Here is a 22571-nt window from a genome sequence, read left to right as displayed (position 1 = left end):
TGTGCACTACAATTGTGTTGCGCAACAACGGGGAGATTTGTACTCCATGTCCTTTTGCGCAGTATTGTCAGGTGGCACATTTCCTGCTGAGATTAAATAGTAGTATGGTAGCAATAGTGTAATAGCAGTTGTAATTCGTGTGTGTGTGTGTGTGTGTGTGTGTGTGTGTGTGTGTGCGTATACATGCAAATAACGAGGCTGCAGTTTAATGTGTGTTAGGTTTGTCAGCTGCCATGGAGTCAGAGGGGCTAATCACCACGACGAAAACCTCTTCTCATTCTTTTCTGTCCTCCTTCACCTCATTGTACATGACCTCTTTCATCAGCAGCAGCAATCAGCCTGAGAATTACTGCTCCACTGGGATGTAGCCTACTTAAAGGGGGTGCCAACAATAAGGTCAGCAGAGGCCAAATGAACTTACAGTAGAAATACAGTGAGGACAGTGGTCTCAGACTTTTGGACCTCTCTGTATGAACATTAAAAAATGTATACAATATATAATATTGTTGAGCTGGAGCTTATCATGACCTAGCTACATCTTTTCTGCCAAGCAACTGCTTTACTCTGCACTATCATACTACACCGTAAGGACTTTATACACTTCTTTAGGTGTAATTCACACTTGAAGCCACCTGATGGTGATATTGTAGCCTGTGTTTTTAATCAGATAGTTACTGTAGTAAGGATGTGATCAGACCCACACAATCTTTAGCGTTAATTCTGATGTGTCTCACCTTACTCATGATTATATTGTCAGTTAATCAGTTGAAACTACAAATTTTATCAGAGACACGGCAGATGAGACAAAAGTTTAGACTCAAGAATGACAGTGTTTACAGTTATGGTGCTGGGTCCAACTGTAACCAACCAGCTATGACAGTCCAAGTTGGAGGATTTGACTTCAGCCTCCAAAAGATGAGGTGCAACATCTCGACACATGTGCCTCAAAAGTAGATGAAGTACTCGCCTTTACAAAACCTTTACAGCTTACGTAGTCCACAATAACTGTAGTCTCTTGGCAGGTGTTTGAAGACTGTTCAACAACCTACAGTAGGATACAGTACTGTACAGGACTGAGAAATCAACAATCAGTTTAGATCAACAAGATCTATTCACTTGAAAATTGTGCTAACTGTAGGCTACCTGTTCACAAAGATGTACTGAGACATTTGCAATTTGATCAAATGAATGAGAAATTAAATTCTGTTGTGAACAATTGCCAAGTGGTTTGGAGGTTTGTCCATGTTGTTTTGAGAGTGTAATTTCCGTTTCAAGAAATGAGCAAAAACCAATGGAGAAAAACTGTAATTGTAGCAATGGTTTGAGATGCAGTGCCTATGTTTCACCAGCAGACGGCAGTGTGCTACAAACAACAGCTAACACTTCACCATCACACACAATTTAGGACGACTGTAAGTTTAATGTTAGCTCCTCTGCTGCTATCCTATCCCCTTTTCCTATCACATGTCTATGTAGATCTAGTGTATTTAATGATCATTATGTCAGTTTCATTAGTTCATTAGAGTTACAGTCTTACAGATATTTTCAGTCAAAGCCAGTGGCTGCATTGTTGATGCCTGAAATCCGCTTTTGCACAAGACAAAGCCAAAATCACAAATATAGCCTGAATAAGACAATCCTTTCCCCTACCTCGTCTCCTTGTGTATACCCTTTCAGTCTCAACAGCACTGGCAAGACATGAAATTATACATAATTGCTGTTGTTTATTGGATGTGATAATAGCACCTTTTAAACTCCGTTCTCACATGGCCAAAATTGCTTTGCAATTGTCCCAGCTTCACAACACTCTGTAAACCAGCAACAGTTTTTTTTTTTTTTTTTTTTTGGAGTGTCAACAAACGGAGGTTAAGTGGCATCAACAAACATTCAGATTTAGATGTATTAAGGATCTCCTTCTATGGCATACAAAATATAAGACGAATAACGAGTCTACAGTATATCAACAGGTTTAATACCATGCACTCACATTCAACCAGGTCTCTACTGTTACAGCAATATTTGCTCACTGTTAATGAAGCTTAATGCTAATGTGACATTTTTAGCTTTTCTCTTATCACTTCAACTGAATGCAGTTGTGTGCCAACATTAAGAGGCTTGCTGGGGGGAAAATTATAGTGGAATACAGATGTGTCGCAGAAAAATAACATAGGCTACTGAATATTTACATTGACATTAAAACCCTCATCATTAAGAAAAATGTTAATTAAAATTGAACTACAAGTATATTTGTTGCTGGAATAATTCCCCCTGCAGCTGCAGTGTGTACTGTAAGCACATCAATCAATCTTGGTCCCACAGGGACAAATGTGTGGAGATTTTGTGCTTGGTCAGGGATGAAATAGGGGGAAATAACAAAGATGACACACACATTTAATCCACAAAGTATTTCTGTCCTTTCCTGTGACAAAATAACCTATAATAAATATGTACTCAACTGAATAAGTCCACAAATATAGAACTACACCTACATGCACAATGGGAGGCTAGACTGCCCCCATCCTCAATAAATATGAACGGTTGCTTGTAGCAACAGGTCAATAGTGAATAAAGCTTGTGAAAAAAATATGTAATTCAAGTATGATGGTCGAAGCAGCTATTGATGAGAACAGTCAGTATATCCACAGCAATCATCCATCCATCTGCTGTATGTGGAGGATATTGGTGTGTGTGTGTGTCCGTGTTTGTGTGTGGATTGTGCTTGAGACAGTGTGTTTTGACTCTCTGGTTACTGTAATGAACCCTGTTGATTCAGGGTCATGCCGACCAATCTTGAAGAAGCTCACAACAATTATAGGTGATCCTGATCCTGTTAGAGCTGTGCTGGTGTTTTCCTTATGTGTGTTTACTTTGCTTAGATAGAAGACTTGCGTATAGATCTGTAGGCTAGACCACTGATGTCTCATTTTGGAATTTTGAACAAAACATTATCATGGATCATCAATAATTGTCGACTTCATTAATTTTGTCAGCGCAAGTGTTAAAGAGGAAGCATAACATTTCTGCTGCTCATGCTCACTTTCTACAACCTAATGAAGTGAAAATGCAACAGTAGAATTGAATTGATTGTAAGTAAAATGTGGTTTGATATTGCAATAATAGCTTTGTTTGTGAAGAATAGTGTTCAGTGACTCAGCAACTTGAATTGTATGATCATAAAAAACATTCAGTTTGATATAAATTGCCAAAATCTAAGCACAGTGATGAAATACAGTGATATCTTCAGGAGCAACAAATAGTAATTTGACCTCGTTGGCAAGTGGCTTTGCCAAAATTGCAAGGAGGCAGTTTTGACCTTCTATAAAACCAGAGGAGTGCTTATGAGAAAGGGACTGAAAGTGTCACAGTTATTTAATTACAAAATGTAGCAAAGCAAGGAGAAACTGGGGGGGGAATAAAGGTGCTTTTTAAATGTAATAATTGAATTAATTGTACTTTATTTGACAGTACAAAACAAAGTCATACAGTCAAAAACACCACAAGGCACAGTACAGCAGCACAGGCATACAATTTGGGACATAATGAACCCTTCAGTGTGTTATATGTACCACAAGGTGAGAAGGGTTTTATAGTTTCTGATCAAACAGAAAGAGTTTCTATGGATTTTCCAACAAATTCTCATCAAGTTCCTTAAGGCTAATATGTATCAACTTCACAGTAACAAAGCAATAATCTCCATATACTGTTTTATCTTATAGGTCCTTGTTATTAAATATCATACAATACAATACAATACAAGCCCCTCTACATTACATTTACTTACACAGATATGTAACTTAAATTACTTCATATTACTTTACACACTATTCATTTGCAGTTCAATAAAAGCAGCTTTTGTTATTTTTTAAACAGTCTTGAAATACGCAATAAGAGTCTGTAAACGGTAAAATTAAAGCTTTATGCTTTCTGGAGGAAATGTGACAGTCGTAGCTTCCTAATCATCACCTGAAACTCTGAGGGGGATAAAATGTAACAAATGTGATTAGAGATTTGCACTTTGGCACAATTTTCTTATAATGGGGAAGAAAGATAAACCTGGAAGGATAAAGTTAACAATCATGTGGTCCATTACAGAAAATAAAATATTCTTACATGAGAATGTGATATCTGAATTTATGAGGTTGCTTCGGTCTTTGGTTGATTAAATCAACAGCCTGGCTGAGTTAGTTAAGTGTGTCTGTGATAATTATTTGGAGTTTGAGTTTTTGAGTTTATTCCCTCATCAGTCTCTGGGGCAGATGTTTCAAACTATTTCAGTCTGATTATGTGCGCTATGCAGACATTGTATACTGTGTATACAGGTGACAGCAAGGTTCAGTTCTAGTATATATTTTTAGGACTCATATAATTACCATTTAAAAGGATTATTATACAATAAGCAACAATTATTTGTGTCAGATTTTAGTTTCTGTTTGTCCATCCAATGTAACTAAAAGCGGGAACACAGCAAGAGGAAGTGACTTTTCTTTTCAGACAATTAGTTCTATTGATTTGTAACTGATGAGTCCTTTGTGTTTATGAGAAACAACAACAACTGGAGCCTTAATTTATTCAAATGATGTCATTTTGGTCCACTGATGTAGCAGCTGTTCTTTCCTTTAAATCATTTTGATGTAAACAAAAGTGTCCTTTTTTTCCCCCGAAGCCACTAGAAGTCTGTGACATAACATCATAACAGTCTTTCAAAAGAGCAAGTAAATAAATAATTACACAAACGAGAAATGGACTGGGATTCAGTAAAACATAGCATTAAGTACAGTCTTAAACCAAGATAACTACATGAAAATAATAATAATACAAAAAAAATAAAAAGCTGCCTTCTGGTAATGTCAGCAAAACTTTCTATTGTTGTGTGTAGCACCTCAATGTCTACGCTTCATGTGGATTGATAAAATTGTAAGCTGTTACCCCAAAGAAATGCCAGTCTGTGTCCTTCCACCTGTGGCTTTCACTGCTTCTTGTTATGAAGAGAAATGCAAGAAAATCTAAAGAATGTGTTTCACACTGTTACAAGAGCAAAGTGAAGATAACCAACAGGCTAGGAGTTACACGGCATGCCTTCAAGGTGATTTTTCTATTTATGCGAGTAGTAGGCTGAAACACCACATGACCTGTTTGACTGAATCCCATTCACCAGTGTCAACACAATGGTGGAGAGGGTCAATGCACAGCTTCACACATCCACTGTTGAAATTAAAGAACACTACATTTTCTATGGGTTTTTTTCATCGGCACTTTTAAACTGCTCCAACCACCACCACCGCTGATCAATTTAAATGGCTATTTGTTTCTTCTTCTTCAGGCCTTTGCTGTGCATTCATTCATCTGCCTAATGTCCACACACTCATTGTTTTCTCTCTCACTCTCTCTCTCCATATATATATATATATATATACACACTATATGTATATATATATATCACTCTCTCTCTTACACGCTCTTTAATTCTCAGACCACCAACCAGTGTTGCAGCTGTGGGAAAAAATAAAATATGGCTATGAGGTAAAACATGATACTGATGTACTGCACAATCATACTTGTTAAACAAACAGAAATAGCATAGTCAGAGGAATATAAATATACGCATTTGAGTAAAAGCATGCAGAGATGTGATGCTTGAGACTATTATTAATCAAAATCAAGTCAACACTTACAGTGAACTGTCGAACCTCCCCGTTGTCGACCAAATGATGCTCTGTCTCTGGGGTGATGGCATATGCCAGTCTCTGCTCCAGCAGAGAGAAAGAAGAGCTGTTAGAGCCTCGGCTCTAGCACAACGCTACGCTTGATGTTAAAAGGTCTCAATCATGTCACAGCAGAGCACACATGATTAAACTTTGACGTGAATCATTTCACCTCATTTTGGCACAGAATATGTAGCTCAGACTCACATCGCAAAATTTTCCAGGCAGAGTGCAGAGTTTGTAGATGGCATAGAGAGGCACCATCGTCATGGAGGAAATGGCCAGACACCACCCCACCATGTTAGCCCACGGTGGAAACATGTAGGAGCCGTAGTTTGGAGGGTTGAATGTGGCAAAACTCACCACTACCATGACCTATGGGAGAAAATGTTATGAATATAAGACAACTTAATTTGATAAAAAATGCCATCCATGGTGTGTCTTCAGAGATCAGCGTTCAGAGTTAATGCTGTGTAGATGTAGTCAGCAGGTGATCTCAGAGTCAGGACACATTAGAAGGGTTATATAGCTCAGGTAGCCTGGGAGGTCAGCTCTCTATTCACTCTTTACTTTTGCATTTTTACAGTGGCATTTATGGGGTTAAACTCACTGTCTCAATTCAGTCTCATTCATCTGTCTATTAACTCTCCCTGGTAGGGTTCATAAAGTAGACTCACCAGGAGGAAACAGGGGCTGACAAACTTCCAGCACAGCCTCCAGTACCTGCCTGGTCGCTGGCCAATCATCTCCTCAATGTCATCACTGAAACGATCCACTCCTGAAACACATGGACATATTCACAGGTGCTTTAAGGCACGTTTGACGTCCCTTCTGCTTGGTATGTTTTCAATTTAAGGCTATCAAGTACTATAAAGTATAACCACCTCATTTTGAATGTGGTTGAAAATCAATCAAAAGTTGCCATTCAAAAATGGATGAATAGATGATTAAAACATAATTTACATTAACATTTGGAGAAATCTACAGAGCCCATTATAATACGTTTTTGCTCCATTTTCATCGCATCACGATTTTCTTTCTCTCTGAAACTGGCTCTACATCTTCTTTTAGTGCTTTCCTGCCCGGAAGGCAACTCTCACTGTAGAGGGAGATATCCAGACTGACGAGCAGGTATTCAGCACAGCTAAATGTACTTCTGTAGTGGACAGCAGAACGAAAGACCACAGTGGCCAGGGGTCAAGGGTTTCTGTCAGCAGTTAAGAGGAAGCGAAAAAGGCCCAGTGAAGCCTAAGGCTTGATTTATCTGGCTTGCCAAGGTTAGGACCCACCAAAGTGGGGCAATACAATGACCCCCCACTGCCTGGGGCCTTGTTAGTATTTAACCCTTTATGGATCTCTCCACAGTCAGGTTCAGCAGACATGAGACAAGAAACTCAATCTAGAAGTTCAGGTCAACTGCTCTCCCTGACCTTTCAGATTGCCTTTCTAATATTTTCTGCCTGCTGATGCTTCAGAATGGAGGTTAGGTTTTCACACGCTATGAAACATCTTTTCTCTGTTAGTGGTCCAAAAGGTGAAAAGACAAGCTATGATAAACATCCATCGAGAACCCAGTCGGACTTTAGCCATTAATTTGAACACTCTATGTGTTAGTTGTTCTAATGACCATAAGAGAAGGGGCAGATTATTAAGTCTGTAAAGTCTACAAATAAATTATTCACTCCTACACACGTAGATGATTTCATTTTTCACTCCATAGCATGCGGCGAATAACTTTCAGTGACAGATTGTGATGAGAAAAGTAAACTAAAAAAATACAACAATGTGGAGATGATGGCAAAAGGATGTAAAACACAGTGTTACAGGAATTCTGCTACAAAACTACTTTTAAAGGGATAGTTCACCCTAGAATGATATTTCGCTCATTATCTACTCACCCTCATGTTGACTAAGGGCTGGAAGAAGTTTCAGATTCCTCCGTGGCTTCTCTGAGTTACAGGGGGTCTCGGCATAGCAGTGCATGTCCATATAACGGTTGCAAAGGGACACCGGAGCTCTTCGTAAAAAAACACACACACAAAAAAACATCCAAATACCTCCATGATGCTCGTATGTAATGTCCGTCTTGTGCTGAAGCCCCAAATTGCGTAATTGTCCCGAAAAAAATTAAATAAGTCTATATTTTAAGCTTGTTTGTAGCGGAAGCTTCTCGAAGCTCCTCTTCCTGGTCCGTCCAAATCTCGCGTGATTCGCAGTAACCGCACTGACGCATACTGACGCCGGCACAAATCACGAGAGATTTGGACGGACCAGGAAGAGGAGCTCCGAGAAGCTTCCGCTACAAACAAGCTTAAAATATAGACTTATTTAATTTTTTTCGGGACAATTACGCAATTTGGGGCTTCAGCACAAGACGGACATTACATACGAGCAGCATGGAGGTATTTGGATGTTTTTTTGTGTGTGTTTTTTTACGAAGAGCTCCGGTGTCCCTTTGCAACCGTTATATGGACATGCACTGCTATGCCGAGACCCCCTGTAACTCAGAGAAGCCACGGAGGAATCTGAAACTTCTTCCAGCCCTTAGTCAACATGAGGGTGAGTAGATAATGAGCGAAATATCATTCTAGGGTGAACTATCCCTTTAAGTTACCCCTACTCGTCTGTCCTGCACAACCATTCCCTTTCTTCATCTGGTGCCTCACCACTGATGAATGAACACGTGAATACGTAGCCTACCACAGGCAGCAGCGGCCAAACCGAAAGCCATTTAACCGCACTGAGCTCTTGTCAGCACCACAGCTACAGTATAATCATTGTACGCCAATGTGTACAGAGAATGAAGAGGCCAAAACCATTAGCAGGAATAGAGCTTCTAGCTGCAGTATCCTCATGTCTAATAGAGGTATGTTGTGATGTGGCACAGGACTCCTACACCAACAGATTTCTCATCAAAGCCCTAATTTAACATCAGCTTTGTGGGCCATGAAAACATGAATCATCTTTTTTTCCCCCTTCCTCATCTCTCTTGTCCATCTTTCTCACCATAGAACCATGCGATGCCGATGGCTTCAATAAGCACTCCAAAGAGAATTGATGTTCCTGCTGCAAAGTGGTCCAGCAGAGTGAACACGTACATCCCACCCTGGAAAAACAGAGGAGAATGGGTAACATATATTTTCATTTATAAAAGCCTTTATCATAAAGCTTACAGTGTTAAGAGCAATCACAGCAACAAGACCAGCATGCAACAACAGATTCCCTAGTATCCAGGGGTGGATAAAGCACCCTACTTCATTACTTGAGTAAAAGAACAGACATTCCTTGTCAAATATTACTCCACTACAAGTAAAAGTAGTTTAGTAGCTTAATCAAAATATTACTGAAGTAAAACTACATAAGCATTTGCTTAAAAAATATGAATACACTGATGCTGATTCTGCTACATTATGCTAATTTATAAAACAATCTGTATGTTAGCTCAGAAATAATGGGAACAACCAAAAATAAACTGCTGAGCACAGAAAATGTGAAACCATGTTTTAAACAGTCATTTCAATTGGTGTGCAGGCCCCTTTAAACTCTGCAGCTGTGCAGAATATTCTTATTTCTGCTGCTGCTGAACATCCTTTTGTTTGTTTCACTTCCTGCATCTTTGTTAGCCCCCAACATCTAACAAAACAAATATAAAGAAAAAAATTCTCTATTCATGTTATTATCTAATTGGCCTTTCTCTGCCAAAGCCAACAACACTGGCATGTGAACCGCCAAAGTTAAGTTTAGTTTTCTCTGAAAACTAGTTTAAGTACAGTACTCAAATAAATTCACATTGTTGCTGTCCACCACTGCTGTCATACTTACATTTGTAACACAGAAGAGGGAGATGAGAAACGTGGCAACAACAATGAAGAGGGTGAAAAGTTCTCTGTGCTTGTGCAGGAATTTGAATTCATCAATCAGCCCAGTGATCACCGACTCCATCCCACCCATCTGCAACAAAAGACACGAGAAAACTCCAAGTCTGTGAAAGCTGAGCTGCTGAGTCACTGGATTTGTGGCTCCAAAACAAAAGATAGAAAAATGAAATTAGTACCAAGAAACACTTGAGATAAAATAAAACAAAAATCTGCTCCAACACAGATACTCACTGCACTGTCTATGCCCAGTGTCAACAACATGATGAAGAAGATAACCGCCCATACTGATGACCCAGGTAATGTTGCAATGGCTTCTGGGTAAATGACAAATACCAACCCAGCCCCTAAAAAAACAAGAAAGTCAAGATTTAAGTAGAAAACTGCAAAACTCACAGACACATACACATTTGGAACATTTATAAAACAGCCCAAAAGTTGCCTCGAAAATAGAGTGGGTTGCATCTATTTATACTGGGTCTTCTTCATTGATTACAGTACTGGCAACTTACAGTAACAAATCTTATATTGCTGACTCTTGAAGTAGTTAAAGTATAATGCACATGATACTGCCTCTACTCATCTGGCATTGACTTTTGCCACTGTCAGCTGTTTGCAGTGTCATTTAATAGCACTCAATATGGAATAATGCCAAAGGTAAGCAGATATGGGTTACTCAAAAGCAACAGCCTATAAGAATATGCCTTCCACTCCCCTGATTCCCATAGTTAATGACTGAGAAAAACAAACAAAAATAGAGTAGGGTTGTAGTCAAATTAGAGAAGAGATATGACTTATTTTTTACTTTGAAAACCTCAGGGAAAATGTCCCTGCTACACCTAATATTTCACCTAATATTCTGTTTATATTATTTCTTATTGTCAATATCTGACAGCTGAGTGGAGAACCTTAACTCGATGACATGACATTTTCTTGATGACACAAACACCAAAAGAAAAACACACTGTACCATCTCTGGCAACTTTGTCCAGGGCCACATTGTGTTTGTGGGACATGTAACCGAGGAAGGAGAAGACCACGAAGCCGGAGAAGAAACTGGTCAGAGAGTTGATGGAGCTGGTGATGATGGCGTCTCTGTATTTTATGAAAATAAATAAGAAGGTAAAAAAGGGATGTCCGGTGTAAAATATTCATCAGTCATCTGCCATCACACAGTCAATATCAACATTATTGACTAGACAGTTCATGAAAAAATAATGTGAGTGGTGGTCTCATTTTAGCGTGTCATGGCCCGCTGGGCGGAAACGGGTTAAGACTGGGTAGAATATATGGATTATTATGTCAGTCGGTTGGTTATTTCCTTGTCTGTTATGCAACTGGCCAGAATCAAACTGTCATTAACAAATAAGGGGGTTGGCAAATCTACATTTTTGTTTATGTCCACGAGGACGAGGTGGGCAGTGCCAGTGTCATTATCAGAAACGTTAAATAAGGAAAAAGAGGAGATAAAAGCCTCCAGTGGGATGCTGACCATTTTCAAAGAGTGCGACAGTTTTGATTGGTGTTACTGCTGTCTGTTGCGGGATTCAAGGAGCTTCAAAGGTTATTGTAATTCACCTGCTTATGTTGCGTGTGCATGTGTTTCTGTGTAGAAGCCACTCCCTGCCCTTCCCTGTGTGTGTTTACCTGTAACAGTTGTTGCTGAATTTGTTGTAGCTGGAAAAGGCAATTAGCACACCAAACCCCACTCCCAGAGAGAAACAGATCTGTGTCGCTGCCTCAATCCAGACCTGGGGAGCGACAGAACAAGCTCACTTGTGTGAAGCGGCAAACAAAAGGCACAGGAGAGGAAAAAAGCCATTATTAGGGATAATTGCAGGAAACTCATTCAACGGCAGTAGATGAAAGACGCTTGTGAATATGGGGGGTAATTTTGCAAATTACTGCTCCATGCATCTATCTAATCTAATTCTCCAATTGCTGCCATGCATCTCTCTATCGCTCTCCTTCTTGCTTTCTCTGCCTTTCTCCATAACTGAGTCCTTTAGTCCTGCATGGTTACTTATTGAGCTCCATGGTGCCTGCTATTAATGTAAATAAGACATTGTTATAAGCTGTGATAGTGGGTGTCACAGATAAGGAAAATATTAGAGATGTTTATAGCAACAATTTTCTTACTATTTTTAGACCTCAGGGAAATCCCTCTCTAACTTGTCATTGTAAACCAGTGTATTTATTTTTTTTCCCTCTCTGGGCAGACAGTTAACATCTCTACATATTGACCCTACAGTTGCTGTTTCAACTGAACTCATATTCAGGCTTGTGTCATTCAGCCCTGTGGATAATAATGATGAAAAAAGGTTTGATTTGACTGTGGAGTTGAGGATTGTTGTTTGTTATTTGTGTGTTTGGGGCTAATAGTTTGTAATGTCAAAACACCCTCTAAGTACTGATTTGTCACTGTTACCAGTTTCTATATGAAGTCAAGTTGCCCTTAATTTCTTCTTTTGTGCATCATACACTTATATATATTAAGTGATAAACTTCAAATGTCAAAGCTTTCCTTTAAGGAGCCTTTTAACCAAATTCCTCCAATGTCGCTTCCTCTTCTTCCTCTGCACCCCTGCCTCTCTCACTCCACGTGTGCCCTCCCCCTTCCCTCTCACCTTGGCGTCACAGAGTTTCCGGAAGTCCACAGAGAGGTAGGCCTTAATGCCATCGATGGCTCCAGGCAGAGTGACTCCGCGGAGCAGCAGCACAGTCAAGACCACATAGGGCATGGTGGCCGTGATCCACACAACCTGATCAGGGTAACACACATGGCCACCACAGCACATACAGAATACCCGCATATTTACACAGAGGAAAGAAGTCCACACATACACAGAGATAGACAGATGAACACATGCAAGTTAGAGTGAAAAAGTTAATTTGTGTTGTACATTCCTATTGTGCATATTGGTGTTTATTTAAACTATACTTGTAGATGCAATATTTCCCTTTCACACATAACCTTAAAGCGGCCAATTGTAGCTACTTTTTTCACGTCGCCACATGTAGTTTCTTGCTAGGAGTGGGTGGTGGTGATAGTTGCTGGACAAAAGGTTGCAGCACACTGTCTGAGCAGCACTAAGTCTTGAGGCTATACAGTAGTGACAAGAGGCTCAGTTGGAGGCTGGTTAGCATGCTAACTTTGGACGAAGAAAAGATGAGATAAAGACATCAGTTAACATTAGTGTTGCTTTCCTTTGCAGGAGACAGCACTCCTTGAGTAAGGGAATTAAATTTGATGCTGAACATGCAACATTTCTTCTCGATTTGAAAGTCAACGTCTGTTAATGCTAAAACTGATCACGCAGTGAAAACAAAACTTCCAAATAGCTCCTTGAAAATAACTGTGCATCTTGAAGTGACTTTTGACTCCCATATTATGCAACATGCCTATTAAGTAGTTTCCTACCTTGCCCGAGGTCTTGACTCCCTTCCAGAGACTGAAGTAGAGCAGAACGATCACCACAGCCAGACAGGAGGTCAACTGCCAGCGTGGACGACCCAGGTCATCAATACCATTACTGTCCTGGATGTGGAGCACCCCTCGTCTAAGGAAAGGAATTTCCTTGTTTAGAGCAATCACGCTATTTATTTTTTGCTACAGTATATTTAAAGATCTCATATTTAGTACTTTCTCTACATTATAAACTCAGGTGTCAGAGGCCCTAGTGGAGAAATTTAGGAATATAATAAACACTGTGCCCAATACCAAGCTCTACCTTAAGAACCTGATGCCATGATACTGCTTCAGCAGGTCTGTGCTTTGCATTGGAAGTTGTTGCAAGGCACGTGTCAGAACAAAAGCTACTGGTCTCATTGCAGAAGTGGTGCTCATGGGACAACACTTATCCTATCTGGCAAAAGTTACACTCAAGATGCACACAAGACTAGAGGTACAGCTTCGCAGAGGTAGAAGACTATAATGCTGTGGGACCTGGGTCCTGCTGAGGTCACTTTGAGTTTTACCCAGAGACATTTAAAGATGACCCTGAATTAACTGATTGTAGATGTATTCAGAATCTATGTACCCCAAATGACAGTGCCTACACAGTATATTTGAAATATATTATCAGTCACGACATCGGTTAAGCAATACACCTGCATCTGGATCATAGATAAAACTAAAAGGATAATGCCTAGTGCCTAGTCTCGTTGGAAGCTGAGTGCCTGGTGTTCATCAGTGACAAGCGACAGGGGACACGTGGTTTTGCCTATACACTAGATACTACATGAGTGTTTGTGCATCTGTTGGCAATGCTGCAAAATATTGTATTATTGTAGCCTAAAATATCTTTAAGATCCCAACAGCCTGCCAAAGGATAGAAAAACATGGTGCATTGGTTAGAAAAGGGGAATGTGTACTTTTCTATCATCTTTGAAATTAGTTGCTTATATCATCTATAAAAAATCGCTGCACATCGTTGACGACTTGATTCAGATAATTTCAAGGCGTGAGACTGGAAAAGATCTTCCAATGTTCCACTGATGTGGTCAAATTGTCTGCAGGTGCTTCTGTGCAGACAGCACTGTCATTTCAACTAGCATGGATCACATGCCTCAACTGTCACAACAGAACAACCCCTCACTTATTGGAAAAGGCAACACCTGGTTGTCTGCACAAGGAGGGCGGTAGCAAGAGCTAAATGCAGCTAAACCTGGGATCCATACTGAATATTTAACTTTTTAAGTAAAACTTTATTTCTATGTTTTCAAAAACTGGAAGTGAATAGGAATTTTAAGATTTAAAGTTGTGAAATTTAGATCAACTTACTCAAAGTACTCCTGAGCAGGGGTGACCCTGACAGAGCTGTTGTCGGCCCAGTCGGAGCAGTTAGGACTGTTCCAGGTGTTGTTGCAGTGAACCCACGGTAGCTCACCAGTGAACGAGGAAAAGAGGTAGAACAGCGCCCAGGAGATGATGACGTTGTAGTAGAATCCAACATAGAGGGAAATGAGGATGACTGTAAAACCAACGCCTGTGTGGAGGACATAAATGACAGTACAGACAGTAAAGACAGAAGTGCAGGCAGGGATAGAGAGTAGAGGGGAGGGGTGGCAGACAGCTCCCACTCCACAAATTAGCACCTGAGATATCTGAAAAGGTACCTAGGTGCCTTCGGCCTCTAATTACAGAGCACTGCTCTCCATGGCTGATTTCCATGACTGTAGAGAAGTCCAGTGAAGAGTAACAAAGTAGCAACAACTTTGCTTACATACATGAATTTCCTTATACTCTTACATTTCAAAGGCAAACATTGTCCATTTCACTCTACCACATTTTTCCATTGCAACAATCACTGTATTTAATTTACTCAACTAAAGTTAGATTTTGAATATATGACTTGTAATGGTGTTATTTGTATATTGTTTTATTTGTGATCATTTTAAGAAAAGGACCTAAATACTTTTCCCATCACTTACGATGTCCTAGTGGGAGGATGCGCACAACAACACAACACAAAAGCTTGACACATACTATTGTCTGCCTGGATTTCAGTGAAACATAGATGATCATAACATCATTTATTGACTTTCTCGGCTCCTTATCGTGCTTTCCTGCAACACATTTGCCATCATGCTGGAAACAGTGAACCAAAGCCACTGGTTAGTGCTAATCTTAATCAAAGAGCCCATCTGAATCAGTAGAAAAGATGGCAAGTTCCATGTACAGTCAAGACTTAGGCATGGCTTAGGCAGTGAATACATCGTGACAGATCCCTACACAACAGAAAGCACAGTCTCAGTGTGAGTACAGTAGCCTGTCACAAATGCCTGCAGTCTCACAGAAAGCAGCACAACTTTTCCAGATTGCCTCTTCATGCCTTAATTATCGCCACATCTACCCTTTCTATAAACCTGAAACTATGTCCAATCTTCTAAGGCTGAATTTAATTGTCAACCTTTGCTAAGAGGCATGACCAGAACTGTGCCTTATTGATTCCTTTGTAATGTGGATGTGATATTTGTCCGGGGAGCGATGCCTCTTATTAGCACCGCATGGGGCCATGCTATCTCTCCATCTCTCTCTGTCTCCCTTCCTTCAGCCCTTTTCTTCAAATGCATTGATCCTGAGAGGAAACCAGCTTGTTGATCAGAATAATTACTGTCAATATGGGCATGTGTATGTGTGTGTTTGAATAATTACTGTTATCCCCCCGCTGAGAGACAGAGAGAGAGTGAAGCGTGTGATTAGAACGTCAACGTACTCAGTGTGGTCCCTGACAGACGGCACATGTTCGCACACAGGAAAGCTCCCACTCTGAGACGCGAACACACACACGCACTTAGAAACACATGGAGCAACACGAACACACTGCAGGCCATTTTCAGACCAGCGAGGACGTGATCAACAACAGACAGTGCTATGGCTTCAAACTGTGAGGCAACACATGGTATGGCACTTGATGCTGTATTTCTGATGCACCTTTACATTTATAGAATGTGTTTAAGTGAAACCATAACTTTGCAAACATAAGATCAGGGTAGAGTACAGCAACAGATGGATGAACACACAATACACACAAGTGACATCTTGTAAAATATTTTAAAAAAAAACACATAAAGTGTATCATTATATTTTCACCCAATGACTTTGCTCAGAAATGTAAATTGGTCTTAATGTGTGTTTCTCCATTAGTGTACGTTTGGGTGGCCTTCGCTTTGCTTATTGATGTGTTGAAAAGTACCCAGAGAGAGTGTCAGCCCAGTGCTCACCACTATTTGACAGAAGGGTTTGGACAATCAGGACAAGAGTCTAAAAGCCCAATTTTCATTTGCTTTCCATCTGAGTGCCAACAGAACCTGATGTTCTGGGAAGGATAAACAATGCCTGTCGCTGCTCAGCACGGAGACGTGCAGACAAAAGAGACTGGCATGTGGACAGGCAGGCATGTGGGCAGACAAGCAGACAGAATGACATGTAGGATATTGAAGGAGGATATACAGAGAGTGCATTTGGGTGTGTGTCCACATGTGTGTGTGTGTGGGGTGTGTGTGAGTGGGGTCACCTCCTACCTTTAAATATAGGACAGATCTTCCAGACCCCTGCTGCCCCCTCTCTGTTATACTGTCCCAGAGCCAGCTCCATGTAGAAGAGAGGCATGCCTGCTATCACCATGAAGAACAGGTATGGCACTAGGAAAGCCCCTGCAAACACACACACACTCAAGTGAGATTTTGAGCTGTACACACACATATTTTAATAAAGACTCCAGATTATTCTAATTAGATATAATAATATAGTGGCTATGTCACTGTATAGCTGAATTAAACATAAGGAATTGGTTTGATGTGCAGTTTTCAGACAGAATTTTATAAATAAATCAAATAAGTGCTTATGATATAGTTTGGACTAATTTCCCTAAATGAATCTCAGCAGTAAAGACAGATATGACAGCATGTTAGATTTGGGGACATACAGTATCACCAGAGAAGGGTGTCAGCCTCAACCACGGCTACAGTATCATTTACAGCTCTTAAACATAATTAGAGCTCTATGTTAAACAGCCATAATTAGTGGCAGTGATTGTTAGAGCTAATCTATTCGGAGCAGCTGTGGTGGTTTTTCCCCTTTATTTTGATCTGTGTAAAGGGTTGGAAAAATCACAAACAGCAAGCAGCACAGATAAGGAGCTGAAGCACACATGCAAAGATACACACCTGTGAAAGTAGACAGTGTGTGTGTGTGCACGTATAGTCCATGCAGGTGAGTGTGTATATAAATTCCGACTTTATTTCCTCCCTCTCTCAACTCTTTCCTATACCTCCTTTGATTCCATATTCCCTTTTCTATCTATTTTCTGCCTCTCAGTGTAGCAGATGAGGGTGCTCTTTAAATAGGGGTCAAAACAGCCCCCCCCCTCCACCTCCAACCCCCTCCATATCTTCCTCACCTCCACCATTTTTGTAGCAGAGGTAGGGGAATCTCCAGACATTGGCGAGGTCCACGGCAAACCCGATGACTGACAGGAGGAAATCAATCTTTTTCCCCCAGGTCTCCCTCTCCTCCTCCCCACTGGGGGCTGTCTGAGCTGGAGCTGGAGCCACTAAGGTGGTGGAGGTGAACTGGACCCCGTTCTGCTCCTTTACAAGGATCAGCTCCACCTGAAGGGTCATGAAGTTCATAATCAATTGGATGCATATTATTCAGCGTCATATAGGCTACATAGTATTTTCAAGCGTCTCTCTATGACATAACCACAGAAGGACAACGTTTACATGTACAAGCATATACATATATTTGTGTGACTTAATGTCTTCCCACGCATGACAGACAGTCACTATCACCTTCATTTCATGCATTTTATAATGTTATCTGTATTAGTACATGCAGTCTATGTCCCCTTTATTTATTTATTTTCATTTTCTCTGCAACCAGAAACATAGATTGAGTTAGACTAAGTCAAATAGATATACGCTGACACCAAGAGCATGTGAGGTTTTCTTGACCATGCTTAGTTTATGCAATTAATTGACTTTACGTGTCAGATCTGCACTGACCTCCTTGGGGCCCATGGTGTTGGAGGCGGGTTTTTCCGGGGCTACAACTGAGGACATGAGGCCGACAGGGACTCTCTCTGTCAGCATGGAGGGGTGCAGAGGGAAGAAGGTAGATGCAGTTGATGAGTCTTGGGTGCAGATTGAGACAGAAAACATATAAAAACCTTTATCATTCCCTCTAGGGGAAATCAGGTTGTTGTTTAATATTAAAAAAGTCTCAATGGAGACTCATATAACAATGAAACAAAAATTAAGCAATAAAGAACAGTGAAGTTGTAAATATGTAATTTTCAATAATTTACACAGCCTAGTGACTGTATATTATTACATAAAATGCAGAAAGAGCAAGAGGAGGGGGGGAAACCAATGGGATCTGGGATGAGGGGAGCACAAGGGGGGTAGGCGAGTGTCTCCACAAGGCCATCACAGCGTGCTCATTTCATTTCACACTTGTTGATCGCCATTTTGCTCACAGATATGGCCCAGCATCTATAATCCCTGTCTAATACATCCTGAGATTCACCAAATTAAATTCAGAATTTTCAGTATCAAATTTTATTCTTTAAAATGATCTATATGACATATATAAAAAAAAGATCAGTAATGGGCCAAACTTTCTTTAGGGAGGTGATCACCTTGTAATTTCTACAATGGAAAATATGCATTCTCTTTCATCATTTGAACCTATATGCCACAACATTGCTACAAATTTGTGACAGATTCAGTCACCTATTCTGTTACTTTAACAATTAATACCATATGTTACAGCCAAATTCTGTAATAATTGCAAATACGATTATATATTAAATACATATCAACAAAAGAAGGAACATGAAACCCTCACCTTTGTAAAATGACAGGTGAAAGCTCCTCCAGTTGTCAGTTTGGACAATTTAATTCCAGTTGTGCTGATGTTCCTCAGTGCGCTGCAAACTGATGCTGACCATATTTAGGCAGACCGTCCTCGAGAAGTTAACAATTAGACCCAGATTAAGGCAAAAAATGTTATTAAAAATGGAGAAATACAGTGAGAGACGGAGTCACAGTGAGACAAGAGATGAAGATGAAGACAGAAGAAGACGAGAGGAACTAGCAAATCTATGATGAGTTGAGGAAAGCCCTCCCACCCCGACAGACACACAGAGCCTGGAGTACCCTGTGGTCTGGTGTGGAGATCTGTCTGGGGGACCACTCTTGAAATATGAGAAACAATCAACAACACCCCCCCCCATCACCGTCACTCTCCTCCCTCACTCCCTCCCTTCCCTCGGTCTGTCCCTCCTCCTCTCTCTCCTATCATTGCACATTTTCTCACCTGATTTAACCATTTTCCTAGATGACCCTTATTTATTTCTCCACATTAAAAAAAAGGAATTAAAGTAATATTGAATTAAACACTACCCACAGATTCACTGACACTTAATAAATGTAAATACACTTTTCATTTTGAGGTTCCCCTCAGGATCACCATCATAGACCTGGTCCAGATGTTTTATTCAAAGAGAAACTCTGCTAAATGTGAGCATATTACTGATCTCTCTTGGCCTGAGACTTACAGTATCAGTAATGCCATTTATACTCATAACGATTAGACCAATGAAAGCTGCTGACAATATGACATAATGTGAAAAATGCATCAGATAATGCTTAGACATATGCCTACAAATCAATATTAATATGAAACAATGTATGTATCTCTTGGGAGATACACTGTTTCATAAAAACAAGAAAGAAAGTCTTCAGTTGTCACTATGGAAAAATAAATAGAGTTTACTTCCTAGATTTTTTTCCCTCCCCCATCCTTTAAAAATTAATTTTCAATGATAAGACTATATTCTATAACTCAGAATCAGAATAAAACATCTTTATAATCTTTATAGATCAGAATTAAAAGTATTGTTTTATTATTCAAATTAGGATTTGGTATATGGTCATTTTGGAAGTGTTAGAAAACGAAAAAAAGGATGCAAAATAGATACAGATTTCAAACAATGTTTTAGTTTTAGCATGTGTTAACCCCCGTTTAATAAATATTATGCTTTTGATTCATTTGACTGGGGATATTCTGCACCGACTGGACAATGAATCCTGTGTGTAGCACAATGGTATTGCAGTGTTTTCTCATTTTCATAGGTTTTCTTAGTTATGTTGAAGCATCTCAGCTAATGTGTCCAACTGTGAAAAAGATGACAATATAAACTAATAGGTCGGCAACAAATAATCAAAAATGTGTGCTGTTGTTTGTGATGGTGATATCTTCAGTAGGCAAAACTGAGTATTTATAAAAGATTTATGAGTAAAGCAGAAATCGAAGTTCACATTTTACAGAAACTCCATTCTGGTGTATTATTTTCTTTTTTTAAATTGCTTAAAAAGAACTGTATGAAAGTGGTTTACTGAGATCTGCAGCCATCAGATATTGATTCAGACATTACTATGGCTCACGTGAGTTGACCTAATTGGTCATAGACCCTGATTAAGAAAATATGTTTTCACTTGCTTTAATATGTTAAAAATCTCTTCATGTTCATTTTATTTTGTCCCTCCCAGCTACTGTCCATTGAACCTCTTGCCCTTTTTCTTTTCCTCTCTTCTTGCTCCACCCCTCAGTGGACCCCAGTGACCCACCTACCCACCCTGTCAAGTGGCAGAAATCTCATTACCTATAAATGTCTGACAGGCCTAACACACAATCAGTCCTGACACCCAGACCTCTCCCATTTCATACTCAACCAAAACATGGGCCAGGGCATCAAATAACACAATCAGCCCGCTCCCCACGGACAGAATTATGACCCTCATGTCCACGATGACATCTTATTGTTTGCAAGCCAATCGTAATGATCAATCGGCCACTAATCCCCAACACTAACACAGCGCACACACCTACAACGTGAAATCATCCATCAAGGCTCAGGCCTCAAATCAGAAATCGTTGGATCAATCCGAGCCGTGCTGGATGTATGAGGTTTCCGATTGAGCTTGGGCAAGGTGAACATAATCGAGTGTCTTGTTTTCATAAATGCAACAGCTGAGACCCAGAGAGAAGAAGGAGAGAGAGAGGAGGAGATATGTGAAGCAGAGGAAGTGGGATAGGAGAGGGGTAAAGAGGTGACAGTGCTGTGAACAACTGAAGCTTTCTCTTCCAGCCTCTCTCATACAATACCTCTAAAGGTGAGAAGCACATAGTGTCTGACAGCAATATCCCACCTTGTTCTGGAAAATTCATGTCTCCTGCTCTGTTCAAGCTGTTACAACTGGATCTTTAAAAGGCAGAAACGATTCTTGGAGACGGTGTAAAAGCACAAGCCTTTCCTTCCACCTGTCTGGCCTCATCTGTCTGCTTACTCCTGCAGGAAGACGGAGGAGAAAGAAAATATAGACACAAAAGAGGAATGAGGACAAATTCTTTGTGTATTGAGTCATGACCATAACCAGTGATTCCAGACAATTAAAACTCTGCCCCCAAAACACAGATTGTCATTTTTACCTGCTGAGCTCTGCAGGGAGGACAATTGATGAGGACTGATTCAGTAATAAATGATGTCATATATTATAAGACCTGCAAGACAAAACAGTTCTTGGCTAAAAGAAAACACATCATTTGAAAGGATGCACTTCAGCACAACAGACAAACAGAGTGAATATCTAATGAAAAACACCAGAAGCACTTTTTTTTTTTTAAATTCTGCATACTGTTGATGAGTAGAAGTAGTAATAGTAGAGTGACTGGTTTCAATTGTGTGAGTACTTTAACTGAAAGATGCTGTTTAGCATAGTTTACTATATTCAACAGTGTGCTATCATGCTAAAGTTTGTTAACTAGCACAGGTCAGTGTTTAGTGCAGAGACTGATCAGAATGGTACTGCTGAAACTTGAAAATTTAGAGGCGTCATTGGTTACTAGGAGGATGTGATGCTTGCATCAAATGCCATGGCAACCCACTGAAGAGTTGCAAGGACATCTGGGAACCATTAATGTTCATCCAAAATGTCATGGATTGTAACGGACGCTGTTTAGATTCACCTGGAGAATGTTTTTTTGTTTGTTTTTTTAATGACAAGCCATCCAATAGTTGTTGGGATAGCTCAGTCTGAGTGGATGTGGAGGACTGGCAACCGAAAATCTGTCAGTCAGTCAAACCTGCAGGGAAAGAGAGCAGAGAGTATTTTAAGTCTTTCAACATGACATTTAGTGAGCCAGTTGAACATCAGCATGTATTCAATGAGAAAATATAATATAGCCTAGTACATTATCAGTGGAAAGGCTTCAATCACTGTCATACAAATTCCAATCATACATCTGGGCTGGACAGAACATCTATAGACATCAACATGCGATCAATGAAAGCAGAGATGGGGCATAGTAAAAGGAGAGCTTCTCCCACATCATATATCATAGACATTTCATTTAAGTTGTATTGATGGTTGCATCCACTTCTATTGATCGCATGGATTTCTGCTGCAACTTTCACATGCTCTA

General features: G+C 40.1%; 1 protein-coding gene across 1 annotated transcript; it reads right to left on the bottom strand.

The window, feature by feature from the left end:
* Positions 1-5432: 5432 nt before the first annotated feature.
* On the bottom strand, positions 5433-18184 carry slc6a3 (solute carrier family 6 member 3). The gene is made up of 15 exons (XM_085802455.1): positions 18089-18184; positions 17482-17692; positions 16604-16735; positions 14361-14565; positions 12999-13137; positions 12205-12339; positions 11225-11328; positions 10548-10672; positions 9812-9924; positions 9525-9653; positions 8709-8808; positions 6380-6480; positions 5910-6077; positions 5673-5744; positions 5433-5490 (listed from the first exon to the last, which is right to left on the bottom strand). Exons 1-15 carry the CDS (start codon positions 18173-18175, stop codon positions 5467-5469), a joined length of 1845 nt encoding a protein of 614 aa, XP_085658581.1. The 5' UTR covers positions 18176-18184; the 3' UTR covers positions 5433-5466.
* Between the last annotated feature and the right edge of the window lie 4387 nt (positions 18185-22571).

This window comes from Trachurus japonicus, chromosome 16 (assembly GCF_045865225.1).
Source record: "Trachurus japonicus isolate A0001 chromosome 16, Traja_1.0".
NCBI classification, from domain to species: Eukaryota; Metazoa; Chordata; class Actinopteri; order Carangiformes; family Carangidae; genus Trachurus; species Trachurus japonicus.
This window is presented reverse-complemented; position numbering and strand designations above follow the sequence as displayed.